The sequence below is a fragment of the Mya arenaria genome, chromosome 1 (assembly GCF_026914265.1).
Source record: "Mya arenaria isolate MELC-2E11 chromosome 1, ASM2691426v1".
Taxonomy (NCBI): domain Eukaryota; kingdom Metazoa; phylum Mollusca; class Bivalvia; order Myida; family Myidae; genus Mya; species Mya arenaria.
Window position 1 is genome coordinate 62,739,412 of NC_069122.1, and position 19,228 is coordinate 62,758,639.

Genomic DNA, 19,228 nt, shown 5'->3' on the forward strand with positions numbered 1-19,228 from the left:
GTGTGGCAAATCATTAGAAGTGTTAAACCAAGATACTGACAACTGGAACCCTTCAGCAAATGATGACAATATATATATATGTGCTCAAATATTGTTATTATGAATAGCAAATAGTAACGCTTTTCAACAAAAGGCTTAAAGGTTAAGTTATCCTTTAATTAAAATGTGTGAGTCCTTTTGGGCGTAAGGTTATGTTGTCAGTTTTCGAATTCATCCTTGCCTGAACCTGAGAATGGCTTTGCTCCCCACTAAAACCAGAATATTTGTTATACTTAGTGTATTTTTTCTGCAATTTTGGTTTCAAAGAGTTTAAGTAATATTATCCACCACCACAATAAATCCTTGATCTCTTTATTTTTCATGGATAAATTCACTGTATTTCTGCAAGTGTTTTCAAATGAATTACCGGAAAAAAAAACAATTTTGTTGCGTGAGTCCCTTTCAGGAGATTCTGACTTACCCACTTTTATCACTACAAATATAATATCCGTAGTGGACTTTCCAGGAGATTTCTACAGTCTTTTACAGGCACATCACCAGCATTAGTTTCAACATCACTGTTGTCTATTCACTAAATTTACTAACAATAAAGAAAAGAAAATCCACTTTTTATGCCTGCCATGAAATATTGTTTTGACAACCATATCGAATCTGAATTTCTATGAAATGCCATAAGGTGACTGAGATCTCAATAAAACAGTCATATCTGGCACAGTGGCAGGTAGCACGCCATTTTATGACCACTGTTTGATCAAAATATGTAACCTCTAATACTGATACAGCCTTTAAGAACTTAGAATGACCTTATAATCACTTCACACACACACTGATATTATGAGAACATATTTTTAATATGCTACAGATTTTACTACAGCTCCGATATGATCAAACTAGCTATCCTGTTAGGTGGTTGGTTGTGTTTGTACTCCTGGAATACTCAAGAACATTTATGAATGATTTTCCAAGAGAATAAAGAACATATAACAGCCCGGTGCATTTCCTGGCTACACCTACAGATACAGATTGAAGCTGCCTAGGAGACCGAGCTCTGTGCTGGGGAAACACGCCTGTATATCACACCCTATTATTTAACCATGTTTTAATGACTATATAGTGCATATTATGAGGCGAAACAAATAATAGTGTTTATATCACTTGCCATGTATTTTAGAGTAAGCAGGTCAGGATTTCCAAAAAAAAATAGATTTGAAAGGTAGTGGTGATATTTGCTCATTGTTCACACCTCACCCGAGGAGAGTAATAATTGTCAGGGTCAATGATGCCCTGTCTCTCTAGAAAAACAGCATAATATATTCGCATATTTCTGATACAAGTAATGGAAAAGAAAAAATAATACTCCAAAATATTGAGAGAAAAAAATGGTTGGAGAAAGTTGGTCAGGTACGTGCAGTAAAAAAGGTCGGATAAAAACTACAAGGCAGTGTTAGAATTGTGAAGATTTTTTTCCCCTAGAATTGTGCATTTACCATCAAATATTTCAAACAAAGAATCAAAGCAGGGTTTTAACAATTTTAAGAGCCTAAGATTGCATTTAAACATAATTATGTGAACTAGTTGTTATTGAGAAACAGGAATACTTATTAGGATTGTTGATGGAGCATTTTGGACCCATATTTGGTTGAAAAAAAATCTGATAGATACTGGAAACCAATCCCTCCTGTTTTTTATGCTTAAGAAATTTGAAATGCAGCTAATCCATAAAGATGTTTTTATTTCTTGAAAAATAAGTTAGAGAGCACATTATGAAATTAAAGCAGGATTGTCAGCCAGTGTGACGGTTCAACATTGAGGCTCAATGCCATGCAAAAATATTGAATTATTGAAAGCATAAGAATCCATTTGTATGAGTTTAATCGTTATCAAGATAACTATATGTGTATTTTCTTTTAAAAGCTGAAGAATCCATCAGTATGAAACTACTGGTTGGAAACCAGGACGCTCCTGAAGCAGCTCTAGAATTTCCAGGAACGGCCTTGAGAAAAAAACGGGCATTAAAGATAATTAATAATATCAGTCCCTCTCCAAAGACTTTATACCTTTTTCTTCAAAATGTTGGCGAAAATTCAAAATTGCCAAAAAAAATGAAATAAAAGAGAAAAAGATTTTCAAACCAGTCCTGGCACTTTATTTTCAAGATTTCACTTCAGTTACCATAGATACCAGACAAGAAAAAAATAGATAATCTATTATCTCAAGTATTTCAGCAGACCAGGCTTTCTGCCAAGTTTTGCATAAAATCATCCAAACAAACAGATAATTGTTAATCATTTTGATACTCGGCTTCCCCGGCACATCACTCTACCTCAACACAAGAAGTCTAAGGGGAATAACCCAACACTTACACATCATTCGGCAAAAACAAACATAAAACAGTGCATTCTTTCTCAAGAACATACTCAGTTATCACAGAACATGACAGGAACTGTATGACTAGACAAAATATGTTAGATTTGTTTAAATCGTTGTCAATATCTACAGGAAAATTGTGTTCTATAATATATCAAAACATGAGCTAATATATGACAGTACAAAAAGTAGATTTATTTAAAAAAAATAACAGGGGATTATTTGAAATTTGCAACAGTCAAAGTTAAAATTATAATTTCACTGTTGTTGGTATTTTACCCGTTTCACTCTTTAAAACCGATGTAAAGAGTGCTAGAAAAAAATCAATGACAGTTACATTTCCAGTATGACCAAAAAATTGGCGTTATTTCCCAATTAATTGTCTATATAACATCATAATTAACATACTTGTAATAAAAATAAGATTGCGATACATTTCACCTCAAAAACACTGAAAGTATTTTATTTTGCCCACACATTCTTAGGCTTGTTCACAATATTTGAAAACCTGTTTAATAAATTCCGTATTGGATGACCACACTCCTGTAAGATCCTCTCTATTCCAAGAAAATGGCACATTCAGTTTTGAAAGTCTCAAGTGCAAGAATAAAAAGCTTTAACTTAATGTAAAATAGAACTTGTTTGATAACTTACCTTTAGCCATCGTCAACATATTCCGTACAAGTGATGTTTACTGACATGATTCCATTTCACAATGACAACGATGGCAAACTGTACGATCCGCCCCTGTCACATACCTGGAGGCTTGCTTGTCAAATCAGATGTTCACAATGGAAGCGATAATGCTATTTTGGAAAATTAGCAACTTGAAATCTACAATCCCTGGGTGCGACACCTGAATCTTATGCTAAAGTAAACACTTTTTATGCTACAGAAAATTCTTCAAACACTTATATTCTATTTATGTCACTCTACAACTTGGATGTGTTTTATAAAAGATTCACTCCATTGTAGCCTTCTTACAATTAACATTTCGCCGAATGGCGCTATACTTTCACTATTTGTATAATGATATTTAAAGTCCAATTAGAAAAAAGATGTTAAAAAACTAGAATATAAGACTGATTTAAAACCCGCATTTGAGAAGAACTTATATATCCATTTCAATCTGACTTGGCACAACAAATCTATCCAGAGTTCTCAGAGTGAAAAAGATCTTGACTATGACATGAACGTTCACTTTGTGATCCATATATGTCAACTGAACACATCAAGAAGTCAAACAATCCAGAATTAACATCTTCCCCCACATCAAAGAAATTACTTTGAACTTTAAGGTAAATTATGGAGATATCCAACAAGACTGATGGCTTATACAGAAAAAAAGTACTGAGTTCAAATTCCAATATAAAATGTCCAATGACTTGCAGAGGTTTAAATGATCAATAGAAGCGCCTCTCTTCCAGCTAAATATAGACTCCACCACTAGCAAGCTGGCCTCAAACAGAAAACATCAATATTTTGCTTCTATAAATACCATCTCGCAAACAACAACATGGTCTCAACAGACTTATTTAACTAAAAATAGCTGACGACTTGAGAAGGTTCTTTAACATTTAAAAAATTTAAGAAAGTGCAAAGACCTAAAGTAAACTTCTGTTTGCAAATAAACTTCTCTCAAGCAGGTAATAAAAGCCAATAATTATGCATTCTTGCAGGAATATTTAAGATATACTGGTAGTCAATTTTCTGCACTTGAAAGAGCTTAATTTAAGGATTCAATATAATTGGCTGGTTGATGTTGAACTAATGCATACTGTATATGTATGGATCGTTTATTATATTAAGGTGATATTAAATAAAATATATAAGAATGGGCGGGAATTAAGCGCTGCAACCCATTTAAAAAATATTTGGCCAAAAATGGCCTGAATCAATTATTAAGACAAAAAAGTAAATTCTATATATCCTTTCCATCATTTTGTTGCCTTTTTTTTCATCAATCTGGCGTCAATCATTCTTGGTGCTTGAAAATTTGACATAAATATGAGCTCATGTCCAAATTATCATCAAATTTATTAATAACGACCATTAATGTTATCATATTCACCTCTATTTAATTCATGGATTACAAAATAGATTATCAATCAAGGTGTAAAATTAAGTTCTCACAAACATTTTATTTTTTTTCAGAGATATTGTACACAACATAGGACACCTTTTTGTAAACAAAACAGCATAATGAATGTTAAACAATCAAAATTTGAAACAATACTTTACTACTAAAAGCGCTTAAATCGGAAATCAAGGCCATTAAAAGCGCCAAATGCTGATGTGAACGATAAGATTTAAAGATGCTGCTAAACAGATGCATGAATAACAAAAACTGTTATAGGTCAGACCATTCAACTATACGCTGCCGTGTCATAGAAATGAAAGCATTAATGATGTTTTATGTGCCAGTGTCAAAAACATTCAAGAAAGAAAGTTGATCAAGGGCCATAAATTAGATTTCGGTTAATATGGAGTTACGTAACCTAATTGTGTAAATAACAAGAACAACAGTAACTGTGTAAAGTATGATGTCCATTGAATGAACATTATTTATGATCTGAGTCAAAACCACAAGTTGCCCTTAAACTTAAACTTTAACTTAATTAACCTTCAAAGTCGATCAAGGGTCTAAATTTGTATTAATGATAATATGGAGATCTGTAAAGTTATGATGTGATGGTCTGACATGAACATGAAGTTATATCAGATTTCATTTAAAACTCAAAGTTGCCCAAAAAACACAATGCCACAGATGACGACAAAGGGAACTATCATTGCTATATTATTCAAGTTCCCTTCGTCTTAAGTTAATTAAACTGCTTGATGAAACTTAATTAAACTTCATGCACTGGTAAAGCACAATGAGAGGAAGAGCTGAGTATACAGGAACCATAACTATATTTAAACAAATTACAGAGTAATTGCCCTTTGTAAGTTTTTCTTGTCCAGAGCCAAACTTGAAAATTCCTGTATGGAATTTAATTAAACTTCATACAATGGTAAAGCACAATGTGAGAAAGTGCTGTGTTACAAGAACCATGACTGTTTCCACACCATGGTCAATTTCAGGTGGGAAAAATTAATGAAAAATGCCAATATGGGGGGCTTTGACAGACAGGAAATTTATTAAAAAATGTTCATGGTTAAATAGACTAACACTGCAAAGCACTGGGAAAACAGGGAGAAACATAGACGGACACAGAAGTGCTCTGAAAATGCCCACATAAACATAGACGGACACAGTAGTGCTATGAAAATGCCGACAAAGGTAGACAGACACGGTAGTGCTATGAAAATCATCCGACATAAACGTAGACAGACACAGAAGTGCTATGAAAATGCCGACTTAAACGTAGACAGACACCGCAGTGCTATGAAAATGTGTTACATAAACATAGACAAACACCGCAGTGCTATGAAAATGCAGTCATAAACGTTGACAGACACTGCTAATAAAATGCTGACATAAACGTTAACAGACACCGCAGTGCTATGAAAATGCCGACATAAACGTAGACAGGAACCGCAGTGCTTTGAAAATGCCCACATAAACGTAGACAGGCACCGTAGTGCTATGAAAATGCCGACATAAACATAGACAGGCACCGCAGTGCTATGAAAATGCCGACATAAACATAGACAGACACCGCAGTGCTATGAAAATGCCGACATAAACATAGACAGACACAGCAGTGCTATAAAAATGCCGACATAAACGTAGACAGACACCGCAGTGCTATGAAAATGCCAACATAAGCATAGATAGACACAGCAGTGCTTAAAAATGCCGACAGAAACATAGACAGACAGGGCAGTGCTATGAAAATGCGGACAGAAACATAGACAGACACGGCAGTGCTATGGAAATGCCAATATAAACATAGACAGACACGGCAATGATGGTCACAGCAGTGACAGGAAATACAATGACTGAAACATCACCAGAAATAGCAATGACATGAAGTTCAAGACAGCACTATGAAAATACGCCAATGAGTGTATCACCGGACACAGCAATAACATAAAATATAGTGAAGAAAATCAGCAGACCCATAGTGGGAAGCAATAGTGAGCATAATAAAAACTACAATGGCAACTGAAATTAAAAATAAATGAAAAATCCCTAACAACTGCCTCTCTCCCAAAAGGCCACTGCAAATAATATTTTTGAAAGGATGGCCTTATATAATTAAAGCATTTAAGAATTTTTTAAATATTTTCAGCAAATTCTGATTGGTCTTAAAGGTACTCGCTCATTATTTTGGCCCAAATATTAGTTCACCCAGTTATTCATCTGAAAACACTCGTGTCGTTATCATTTTACTCTATGGTAATAGCAGAAAAAATACAGTTCTAACTTGGTTTTAGTGAGTGGCGAACCCACGCAAGTAAAATCAAGAATTTTATTGAAGACAAACGCCTATACCACAAGGCCACCGGGATTTAAACAAAAGTGTCTAATATTTTGACCCCTTAACAATAGACTGATAACATCACATGATAATGTCAACATCATGTGATAATGTCAATCAACCAATACCGCAACAACAAAGCTATATTTAAGTGATTATTAGCTTTGGTAATGCTTATGAAAATTGTGGTCTTCCAAGATGAGCAAATATCAATATTCGAGTTACAAAAAAAGTGCATTTTACAAAAACATGAGCGACTACCTTTAAAATAGGTTGAATAGATGCTAGGAAATATTTGTTAAAATAAATCTTGCACAAATGTCTTTGCAACGATGAATGACTGCACTCCCCAGGAGACTGATCAACAACAGAATGGCAAAATGTGTCAACTACATGCACGCATACCTACGCAACAGAAATACCAGGGTACATTCCTACAGCGCAATGACTGGGAATCTATTTATTTGTTGGAATATCTCTGTATATAACATACGCAACCTGACACATATGTCAGAACCATTTTTATATTTCATCACTTAGTCGCTATTTCCAGAATACTGAAACTGAGAATAGTAAGAGATCCCAGTTGTTACATAAAGAGAAACCTTAAACCAAGGGAGTCTACCTACAAATGTATATGCAAACATTCCTGAGTGTCAACCAATTAACGATATAGTTTATACCATTTTTGTTAACATTTTTTTTATATTCTAAACTGTATTATCCACCATTAAATAAATATATTGCAATTAACAATTGTATCGAATCATGCAAACAATATTCCTAATTAGTTGGAGCCCAGAAGGGCGCCGACTATATTTGATATTACTTTAGAAATATTATAACTTAGGGACTAGTTCATAAATTGCAGAACAATGCTTTCAATAGTTTCCACATTGCATGATAAAATATGAAGTTTAGTATGTTTTATAAAACTGTACACTTTAATTGATAATGAAAACTTAAATTATAATGGCACTGCTTATCATTTTGAAAATTTTGATTTTAAATACCAACTTAATCATAACAACTCGGCCATCTCCAAGATAGATACAGGCCGAGGTGTTCCGATTGATATCAACTTCGGCCCAAATAGATGAAGGTTACACAGTACTATTACAATATCCTTTTTGTAAACCTCCTATCCAGTAATCTCCCTTGGTGACAGCAAAAATGCCGAGTTTTGAAAAATTAACCTTGAGCTTAATTGTTTGTTTTGAAAATGTCATTCGAAAGAATGAACTTAAGATAATAACCTCTTGATGTATATTATTTTTATCCCCGTTCTATATATTCATATGATTGAAATGTGTTACAAAAACTAATACAAAATATAAAGAAAGGAATTCACATAACATGCCGGTACAAATAAAAGGTAAATTTCATGCTATTGAAATCTATGTATTAGACCATTGACTCTATTTCTTCCGAAGAAACGTATGTATATTTTTGTTATAATTTAGTTACTTGATGATTAGCTTGGGAAAAAAACAAAATATCTATAATTCCAGGCTTAAACTTTTGTAACAATATTATTAACCATAATGTCCTTCGAGCATATGTGCACCCAACACAAAAAAAATATTATCATTGAAATAAATACCATTTTTGGTTATCTGCATGCACGTTTTTCTTCTAATTTCATTTGGCCGACTTGATGCTATGCATCAACTTTTTCCTTGTCAAATATTGTATTAACTTGTTCACAGTAAAATTAATGTGAAGCCTAACCTTAATCATAAAAAGTATCATCACTGTACGTATCATTCAAATCAAAATATGCCAGCCTCCTGAAATCGTCAAAGAGGCTTTATTTAAAGAGTCAAGGAGGCTCAAACTTTACTAAGACTCCACAATTTTGAGACCAGAGTTGTAGGTTTGCTATCCATGTGCACATAGCCTCCGGCAACATGTATTCCAAGCCTAGCCAGCATAATCATATACATTACCTATGGGTTCCTGGAAGCCCGAGTCTACACTGCCCTTGTAGTCCAGTTTCCTGGGCATCCCGTCTGAAATAGGCCAACAAGGGATTGAAAAGCTACCTTATGGACAAAAGGCATTTAATGAGTACACGTAACTTTAAAAGTAAACTCTCACAGATTGAACGTTTGACAAATTTTAATTTTTTGTCTTGAAATGAGCCAAATTTTGCGTTAATGTCTGATATGAGACTGATGATAAAAGATCAGATTGTAGATTTTAATATTTACGCTCGAAAATTGATGACTAAGAGCGTTACTAATGCGTTACTAACCCTTTAAAAAAAAATATGAAAATTTCAAGTTTTCCAAATAATTGAGATCTGTTCTATCATGTGTCATTCTATAGGACTGATTTGAAAACACTGATGCAAAATCAGCTGATTCTGCGGAAAAAAAGAAACAGTTGTCAAATTTGTCAATTGTGAGAGTGCAGCTTCAAGTTGTTTTCTAGACTGTTGTTTTTTTTCAGTAAAGGGTCGATAGCCGGAGTTGTGGGCCTTGCTATACAGGATTTTGTGAAATTTCTCTTCTCAAGTTTTCATTCAAATATCTTAAATGATTTTGAATTATTATAATGGCCAATGTTTGACGAAAAAACACCAAGGCATATGACAATACCTCAACTGTTGTTGTTTTTTAAATTTCCTTAAGTTGTGAATAAACCTGGGTGTATAAACATGTTTTCAGTGTATGAAATTGTCAAAAGATGTTTACAATGAAGAAAGAATCTAATCTTAAGGAGCCAGTCTCCTCTATCTTTCAAAACGTTTTTCAATCAAGTGCTGTTGATGATTTTCTACAATGAATTCTCCCATACAAAAAATACTCAAAGGGCCATAACTGTTTAAGAAAGCAGATGAATTCAGATATCACTGTGCACATGCTTTACTGACAGACACTTGGGCAACAGTTTTCTTAAGCCAACATTTAGTTAATGTTAATTCCTAAGCTATGGTTTTTCCAAAATGCTGAATAAAAATTCTAAATAAAAAAAATATATAATTTTGTTCAATTATTTATTTTAAAGCCTAGTTAAATATATTCAACCACCATAATAATTTAAAAATTAAAAAAATCCCAATTTTGTGGGAAGAAATGACAAATGTCTAATTCCAAGGGTATACTCTGGTTATTTTCTAAGATACCGCGAAAAAGACCCTGACCAAACAACACCAAACTGAAATATGTACTCTACATAACATAAATTTAGTAATCAAAGATTGATTTTTGCCCAAGTGAGACAGAAGACAAGGTAAATTTTGACAATTGAAGATAAGACCTCTAGAGAAATCCCATTAGAATTTCTGGCAGACAGGTGAATGGCTGAAACCATTTCAGCATGAGGATAGATCTAGCAAAACTGGCTTAAATTTCGAAGCAAGCTCGAGTCAAAATTGGACCAAACTGAGCTTGAACCTTAAACATGCTCTATGCATGTGATTCTCTATACTTTGAATGTTGATTTGTTTCATTATTAATACTATAATAGTGATTGAAGCAATTGTTTTTTTGGCTTTACATGTAAGTCATGGACATCATTGAGATAAAATGCTCATCAACATTGTAGAAAGTTATGTGAACAGAATTTTTGGCGGTGTCACCAAAATTGCAGTCCAGTGTTGTATATACTGTGCTACGAAGGTTTACCCTAAACATTTGGAATATTTAAGCTATATACCTAACTTGGTAATATCATGAGATAACATCGACTAGCCAATCACACATAAGAATTAATTCTACTAGGTATACATACCTAGTAATATTTTTAATGGAAAGATATGAAAAAACTGCGAAAAATAAATTAATTGTAAACTATGTAGTACTTTAGTTAGTTAGTTTCAATGCATTGTACACATTGATACCATGTTTACATCAGTTTTCGACAATTTTCTTCTTTTTTTATTTCATCATACGGTGTATAGCCCCTTTTATGTATAGACAAAGGTAGAGCTGTCAACATTAACAAGCATATTAAAACAGGGATGGTACAGTACCATACAATCCATTAACAAATATATCATATCTATATATATGACCAGAAGAAAAGCTGATGTATTCCGGGCTGACACTCCTAAGAGCCAGTATATCAGTGAGACACATGGTGACCCTTATTCTACAACACATCAATACCTAGGAAATATAGAAATCAATGTTATGTTGACAATTTTCTTAACAACACAGAACTTACAGTAATTATTGGATGACATTGTAGAAAGATCAAGTCTCCTTTTCTAATGTATCCATCAATGAAGTAAAGTTTGGATGCTGTATATTTGTCTCACCATGGACATACACGAAAACCTCCCACTACATAGCAGCCTCAGTTATTAAACTTGTCCATCAGGCTCCAGGGAGTAGTGATTTTCTTCCAAATATAGACGCAAACCTAATTCATTGTCCTGTTCTGTTTTTCCAAGTCTGCTGGAGATGTGATTATATAAACAAGTCTAGTGTTAGATAAAGTCCTCCCTGTGAAACCAGTCAGCTCCTGCTATTTATAGCACAAATTTCCAATATCTGGGTCCAGCAGCTTTCTGTCCAGCTTTTTCGCTTATTTGGAAGAACTTTTTTGTGGGTCCGTATGACCACAGCTCTGCGTTGACTTTCAGCCCAGAAAATCAATTGACAGCTCTGAAAATAGAAGTCATCACGAAAAAAATTAATTTGCCTGAAGAGCTTTTTCTCCTCGTCAGTAAAAGTGACAAATTAAGGCAGAAGAAAAATAAGTTTGTCTTTATTTAGATACAAGATAGCTAAATTTAGCTTTAATAAGGACAAATCACACCATTTGGGGATCTTTTTTATTTTTTAATACACATGAATGGAATAGTATGCTTTGTGATACAAGCAAAAATGTTAAAAAGGGAAAACAGAGAAACAGACAATAGGATATAAAGTAAACACAGCAGCAAACACAATGGGACATACCTAAACACAGCAGCAAACACAATGGGAGATGATCTAAACACAGCAGCAAACACAGAGGGATATAACCGTAACACAGCAGCAAACACTATGGGAGATGATCTAAACACAGCAGCAAACGCAGATGGATATAACCTTAACACAGCAGCAAAAAATACAATGGGACATACCTAAACACAGCAGCAAACACAATGGGAGATAATCTTAACACAGAAGCAAACACAATAGAACATACCTTAACACAGAAGCAAACACAATGGGAGATAATCTAAACACAGCAGCAAACACAATGGGAGATAATCTAAACACAGCAGCAAACACAATAGAACATACCTTAACACAGAAGCAAACACAATGGGAGATAATCTAAACACAGAAGCAAACACAATGGGACATACCCAAACACAGCAGGAAAAAACACAATGGGAGATAATCTAAGCACTGCAGCAAACACAATGGGTGGAAATTTAATACAGCAACAAACACAATGGGACATAACCTAAACACAGCAACAAACACAAATAAAGTCAATGGGAGATAACATTAACACAGCAGTAAACACATGGGGGATAACCTAAACACAACAGCAAACACAATGGGCGATAACATAAACCTAGCAGCAAAGACAGGGGGAGATAACCTAAACACAGCAGCAAGCACATGGGGGATAACCTAAACACAGCAGCAAACACAATGGTCGACATAAACCTAGCAGCAAAGACAGGGGAAGATAATGGTACCTAAACACACCAGCAAACACAATGGGAGATAACCTAAACACACCAGCAAACACAACGGGAGATAACCTAAACACAACAGCAAACACAATGAGAGATAACCTAATCACACCAGCAAACACAATGGGATATAACCTAAACACACCAGCAAACACAACGGGAGATTACCTAAACACACCAGCAAACACAATGGGAGATAACCTAAACACACCAGCAAACGCAACGGGAGAAAACCTAAACACACCAGCAAACACAATGAGAGATAACCTAAACACAGCAGCAAACACAACAGGAGCTAACCTAAACACACCAGCAACAACAATGGGAGCTAACCTAAACACAGCAGCAAACACAACGGAAGATAACCTAAACACAGCAGCAAACACAACGGGAGATAACCTAAACACAGCAGCAAACACAATGGGAGATAACCTAAACACAGCAGCAAACACAATGGGAGATAACCTAAACACAGCAGCAAACACAATGGGAGATAACCTAAACACAGCAGCAAACACAATGGGAGATAACCTAAACACACCAGCAAACACAATGGGAGATAATCTAAACACAGCAGTAAACACAATGGGAGATAACCTAAACACAGCAGCAAACACAATGGGAGATAACCTAAACACAGCAGCAAACACAATGGGAGATAACCTAAACACAGCAGCAAACACAATGGGAGATAACCTAAACACACCAGCAAACACAATGGGAGATAACCTAAACACACCAGCAAACACAATGGGAGATAATCTAAACACAGCAGCAAACACAATGGGAGATAACCTAAACACAGCAGCAAACACAATGGGAGATAACCTAAACACAGCAGCAAACACAATGGGAGATAACCTAAACACAGCAGCAAACACAATGGGAGATAACCTAAACACACCAGCAAACACAATGGGAGATAATCTAAACACAACAGCAAACACAATGGGAGCGTACCTTAACACAACAGCAAACACAATGGTAGATTATCTCAACATAGCAGTAAACACAATGGTAGATTATCTCAACATAGCAGTAAACACAATGGTAGATTATCTCAACATAGCAGAAAACACAATGGTAGATTATCTCAACATAGCAGAAAACACAATGGTAGATTATCTCAACACAGCAGAAAACACAATGGTAGATTATCTCAACATAGCAGAAAACACAATGGTAGATTATCTCAACACAGCAGAAAACACAATGGTAGATTATCTCAACATAGCAGTCAACACAATGGTAGATTATCTCAACATAGCAGTCAACACAATGGTAGATTATCTCAACATAGCAGTAAACACAATGGTAGATTATCTCAACATAGCAGTAAACACAATGGTAGATTATCTCAACATAGCAGTAAACACAATGGGAGATTATCTCAACATAGCAGTAAACACAATGGGAGATTATCTCAACATTAGTGATGGGCAATCGGTTGAATTTTACAATCGATTATGGGTTACAATCGGAGACCATCAACCGATTAGACATCGGCTATAATCGGATATTATAGAGCAGTGGTTGCTAGTGATATACTTGAAGGTAATGGGTATCACTTCGTCTCTGTAAGCTGAATTTAATGTATAAACCAAAGAATAGTGCTTACATATTTATTTTTCAGGAAACTTACAAACATAAAACATAAAACAGAAAACAGAAAATTAGTTAAAAAGAAAAAAAAACATTAAACTGAAATGTATACATCAGAAATTTCAGTCACCAGTATGAATCTATCAGTAAATGTTTGTTTGGAAATATTGTCTGGTCAATGAGATATGGGTTCATTCTACATCTCTTCTTGCTCATCACCTGTGATTTAGTTACTGTATACCTTTTTCGCGCAAGCCTTTTTGCAAAGGCAACAATACGCCTTGCTTATGTCAAGGTTTTCTTTGGTTGGAGGTCCTAGTTTGATTTTTCTTAATGCAAAAAGGAGCCAGACTTTGGATTTTGCTTTTCCACCCGGATAATTGTACCGCATATCGTCATTGTTGTCTGCCATTCTTACGAATTTTACCCAAAGAAAAATTAACGGAAATGTCGGCAAGATAAAAAATCGTAAATGAATGCTGAGTAACCTCCCTTGATAAATTTGTTTGATGTTCCGCGATAATCGATTATGATAATTTACAAACGATTATCGCCGATTTTGAAGCTTTCCGATCAATTTTCGATTATAATCGATCATCGGCCCATCACTACTCAACATAGCAGTAAACACAATGGTAGATTATCTCAACACAGCAGAAAACACAATGGGAGATTATCTCAACATAGCAGTAAACACAATGGGAGATTATCTCAACATAGCAGAAAACACAATGGTAGATTATCTCAACATAGCAGAAAACACAATGGTAGATTATCTCAACATAGCAGTAAACACAATGGTAGATTATCTCAACATAGCAGAAAACACAATGGTAGATTATCTCAACATAGCAGTAAACACAATGGTAGATTATCTCAACACAGCAGAAAACACAATGGGAGATTATCTCAACACAGCAGTAAACACAATGGGAGATTATCTCAACATAGCAGAAAACACAATGGTAGATTATCTCAACATAGCAGAAAACACAATGGTAGATTATCTCAACATAGCAGTAAACACAATGGGAGACAGTGCTCCAGCTAACCCGTTTTTCAATGGCGCAGCGCCCGTGCCCCTTTTCTTACCGCCCTGCCCCTTTTTTGAGTAGTGCCCTTTTCACAAATGCTCTATTAGCGCTAATTATCCCGTAAGTGCCCTTTTTACTATTGAAATCATTATGAAAGATCAGCAGCCGCTGTCATAATTGAGACAAATTACGTAATATTTATGATAATAGTGTTCCCGCTAGGTGTCACCATGCTGCCCCATTGCCGACTGCTTAAAATATGCCGTACTGCCCTTCCATCTTCCCATGTGCCTTGTCCAAGTCATATGACAGCTAATTGTGTATTTTTGTAGTAAGCAGACGACATGTGTTTTCATAACCGGTCATCTTTTAATCCGATAATTAGGAAAAGCCAAATAGGGAACATCGGCAGGAGGCGGAGCTATTGAATACCAGCCAATCAGAATATACATTGAGAACTCGTTTATTCAATGATGAAAGTTCGTAAAATGCGACAGAAAATGTGAGGGGATGGTGAAAAATGTTGTCAAGCACAATTAAATATTTTTAAATAATTGTTTATTGTATTGTACAGACGAGACTCGCCATTTTAAACAGTGTTGATTTGAAGCAGACGGTCTCTGCCGATTTATAAACACAGGAAAAGTGGCGCTAACACAATCAAATACATCACTTATTCAGTAAATGTTTTGAAAGTTTATTTGTAAAATATTGATGATGAAAATTTCTTTGTAACCCACAAAAATATGTTGATGCTTTATCTAGTGTTTACCTATCATGTCCACGATCTTGTCAAAATTCGCCGAAACCGCCATTTTGTCAGACCGAATTTAGGAATTATTTTATCAATGTTTTATGTTTTATAAGTGACTTTTTTAGAAAGGGCAGTGATTTTTATTGTCATTTTATTCTAAAACATGAGCATATTAAACATTATTTTACCAAAGACAATTAAATAACAGCCAGGCTGAATGTAACATTCGTACCCAATCCTGAACGTACCAAATTAAGATTCGTCCCTTACATATTTGTTTTTTGTGTATTTATTTATTTGATTGCTTCAAATGTTTGTCTTTGTTTTTTTCTTCATGTTACATGATTTTTAGGAGAAATATGTGACATTGCACTAAAGAAGACTCCAGTCAAGTACAATCACACTATACCACAGACAATAAGACAAATTTTAATTTTGATATTAAAACACACCCTTCTAAATTTTGAGAAAAAGCCCCATTTTGTTCAAGTCTGAAAATCATGGAAAATGATTTAAAATGAGTATGAAAACAAAACAAATTCTAGGGTGAGACCTCCCCCCCCCCCCAAGAAAAAAAAAACAACCTTGTGACAGGGGTGGACCCCTCCCACAACCACCCCCAATCGCCCCTACACGACTCATGTAGCTTGCCCTTTTCAAAACTCCACCCTGCCCTTTTCAAATCCTGGCTGGAGCACTGGGAGATTATCTCAACATAGCAGTCAACACGATGGGAGATTATCTCAACATAGCAGTCAACACAATGGGAGATTATCTCAACATAGCAGTCAACACAATGGGAGATTATCTCAACAAAGCATCAAACACAATGGGAGATTATCTCAACATAGCAGTCAACACAATGGGAGATTATCTCAACACAGCAGAAAACACAATGGTAGATTATCTCAACATAGCAGTAAACACAATGGGAGATTATCTCAACATAGCAGTCAACACAATGGGAAATAACCTTCATACAGCAGCAAACACAATGTGAGATAACCTTAACACAGCAGCAAACACAATTGGAGCTAACCTTAACACAGCATCAAATACAATGGGAGATAACCTAAACATATCATCAAATTCAATGGGAGATAGCCTAAACACAGCAGCCAACACAAGGGATATAACCTAAACACAGCCGCCAACACAAAGGGAGGTAACATAAATAACCTAAACACGGCAGCCAACACAAAGGGAGGTAACATAAATAACCTAAACGCAGCAGCCAACACAAAGGGAGGTAACATAAATAACCTAAACACAGCAGCCAACACAAAGGGAGGTAACATAAATAACCTAAACACAGCAGCAAACACAACTTGAGTTTACCTAAACAGAGCGTCAAACACAATGACCTAGAGAGCAGCAAACATAAATGAAACAAAGCAGCACAGACGATGGGAGATAAACTTAAGACTGAGCAGCAAAGACAATGGTAGATAAACTTAAGAAAGCATTGAAGACAATGGGAGATAGCCAAAAATCACCAGCAGACACAATGTTAGATTAACTAGAGAAAGCAGCAGACAAAATGGGAGATACCTTAACACAACAGCAGACACAGTGAAAGATATTCTTAAGAGAGCAGCAAACAAAGTGGGAGATTACCTAAACATAGCAGCAGACACATTAAGAGATAACCGAAACACATCAGCAAACACAATTGGAAACAACCTTAAGGCAGCAATAAAGAAAATTGAAAATAGCCTAAACACAGCGATAAAGTCAATTGGTGCCGGCATAAAGGGAGCAGCAAAGATGAAGACAATGGGAGATAACCTAAACACAGCAGCAAGACTGGGGACTTGATCATTTATTCATGACCACTGCATTTTCAAGAAATTCATTTTAGATGTTTTATAATTAAACTTTATTTAGGCTCTTCTATCACCAACAACTTTATTTAGGCTGAGCAAATTAATAAATAATTCTATGTTTCTCATTGGTACATTCAATGTCACAATTTCTTTATATCTGTGTTTTCACTATTTCGTGGATGTGGCCTACATTATTGTTTTGTGATTTTTTTAAATGAAAATGATGAATGCATCATACGTTTATGTTTTAATTAGTAAAACTATTGATTCTTAACCAATATTTATGTTATGTGCTAAACAATATACTGTATATGACAATAAAATCACTTGGGTCCTTCAAGAGATTATGAGAAATAACGAACCAACACTAACTGGTACCACTTTGAAATTGTGCCATATACACGGAAGTAGTCCCATGTATAAAGTACAGAATCTACACTATGTAGATCTCATGTTACAGTCTTTGATTTTCATACAAGTTTACATCATGACTGTGAGGCATCTCAGAGCCAAAATCTTATTTTCTGTACTAGCAAAAATGATTTAGCATTAAAATTTTAAGCACTGACTTTCCAAATTATTATCAATCATGTTTAAATCAAATCCTCAATAGCTCACTCAATAGAACTTGTGACTGTGGATCACAGAAAGTTGCATTGTAAGTAAGCGTCTTACCAGAAGAGTACCCCATTGGAAATAAGTTGAAAAACTTTAATGAGTTATCCTGCGTTATATGTATAGGTCTCACATATTTGAGCTCTTTAGTAACATATTTAGTAAACAAAGGTTGTTGTTGTGATTTAGTATAGATATTATCCCTAATTCTTTGTTAAACAGTCTGTGATATAACTACATGTGATATTTTGAATGTAAGGTTCTATGACATATATATGCATAAACGAATCGATCTATACATACCAAAACCCCAAAACAATTGTCAATTTCAATATGCATTCAGATACTAGTAGAGAGAATTGCAATTTACTATATGGACTTTTTTACTGAGAAATTTGGTCAAAGTATACATAGTACCAGATTGTATTTGTACGACTTCTCAGGTTACCATTCCAAGGACGGTTTTGCCAGCATGGGCTGAGACATTAGAATGCAGTTCACGTACATTACAGATCACCTTGTATCTAGCTCAAAATGTAAGGCAATATTCCTGAAAAGGTCAAGCACAATCACTTAGAGCTTATAATTGAAGATCAGATATACTGATGTGATGATCACCGAGATTGTGACGCAAGAATTCAAATTTGCCTGTATAACAACAGTTTAGCAGTTTAAAATGTTGGGCTATAAAGAAGTACATGAAATAGGTAAACATGTCGGATTTGCCAAGTTATGATTTTTATAAACATGAATCAATTTTCAAAGATAATCGTCTTAATTAACACAGGATGTATCATGCAAGTTTCTTACAAGTACAACATTTCATTCTATACTATGCTTAAAATCCACATATATACCTATTCGCATCCGATAATTACGTGTTTACTTAGCAAATACTGAAAATGTAGCCAAAAATGTTTTTCTCCTGTCAACAGTCGGCCATATTTTTGGTCACG

At 34.9% G+C, this 19,228-nt stretch overlaps 2 protein-coding genes across 8 annotated transcripts in view; one reads left to right on the forward strand and one right to left on the reverse strand.

Moving 5' to 3' along the window:
• Positions 1-19,228, reverse strand: part of LOC128238326 (histone deacetylase 4-like) — a 77,820-nt gene extending 58,592 nt beyond the window's left edge. For 3 of the 7 annotated variants that reach the window (XM_052954170.1, XM_052954206.1, XM_052954144.1), the window contains exons 1-4: positions 19,130-19,208; positions 18,690-18,822; positions 10,968-11,410; positions 8,744-8,806 (exon numbers count right to left, since the gene is read on the reverse strand). In XM_052954170.1, the coding sequence (XP_052810130.1) occupies positions 8,744-8,806; positions 10,968-10,986 (82 nt within the window). In that variant the 5' untranslated portion in view covers positions 10,987-11,410; positions 18,690-18,822; positions 19,130-19,208. Of the gene's footprint in view, positions 1-460; positions 943-3,021; positions 3,721-8,743; positions 8,807-10,967; positions 11,411-18,689; positions 18,823-19,129 lie in introns of those variants that run through there. The other 4 variants (XM_052954151.1, XM_052954160.1, XM_052954176.1 and 1 more) reach the window with 4 other exon arrangements.
• Positions 12,466-13,953, forward strand: LOC128228450 (uncharacterized). Its single transcript, XM_052939771.1, has one exon. The coding sequence runs from the start codon at positions 12,466-12,468 to the stop codon at positions 13,951-13,953; it is 1,488 nt and encodes a 495-aa protein (XP_052795731.1).

What these genes read in the sequence shown, in the direction of transcription:
- LOC128228450 (XM_052939771.1), top strand. Translation starts at nt 12,466, where the DNA reads ATGGGAGATAACCTAAACACACCAGCAAACACAACGGGAGATAACCTA.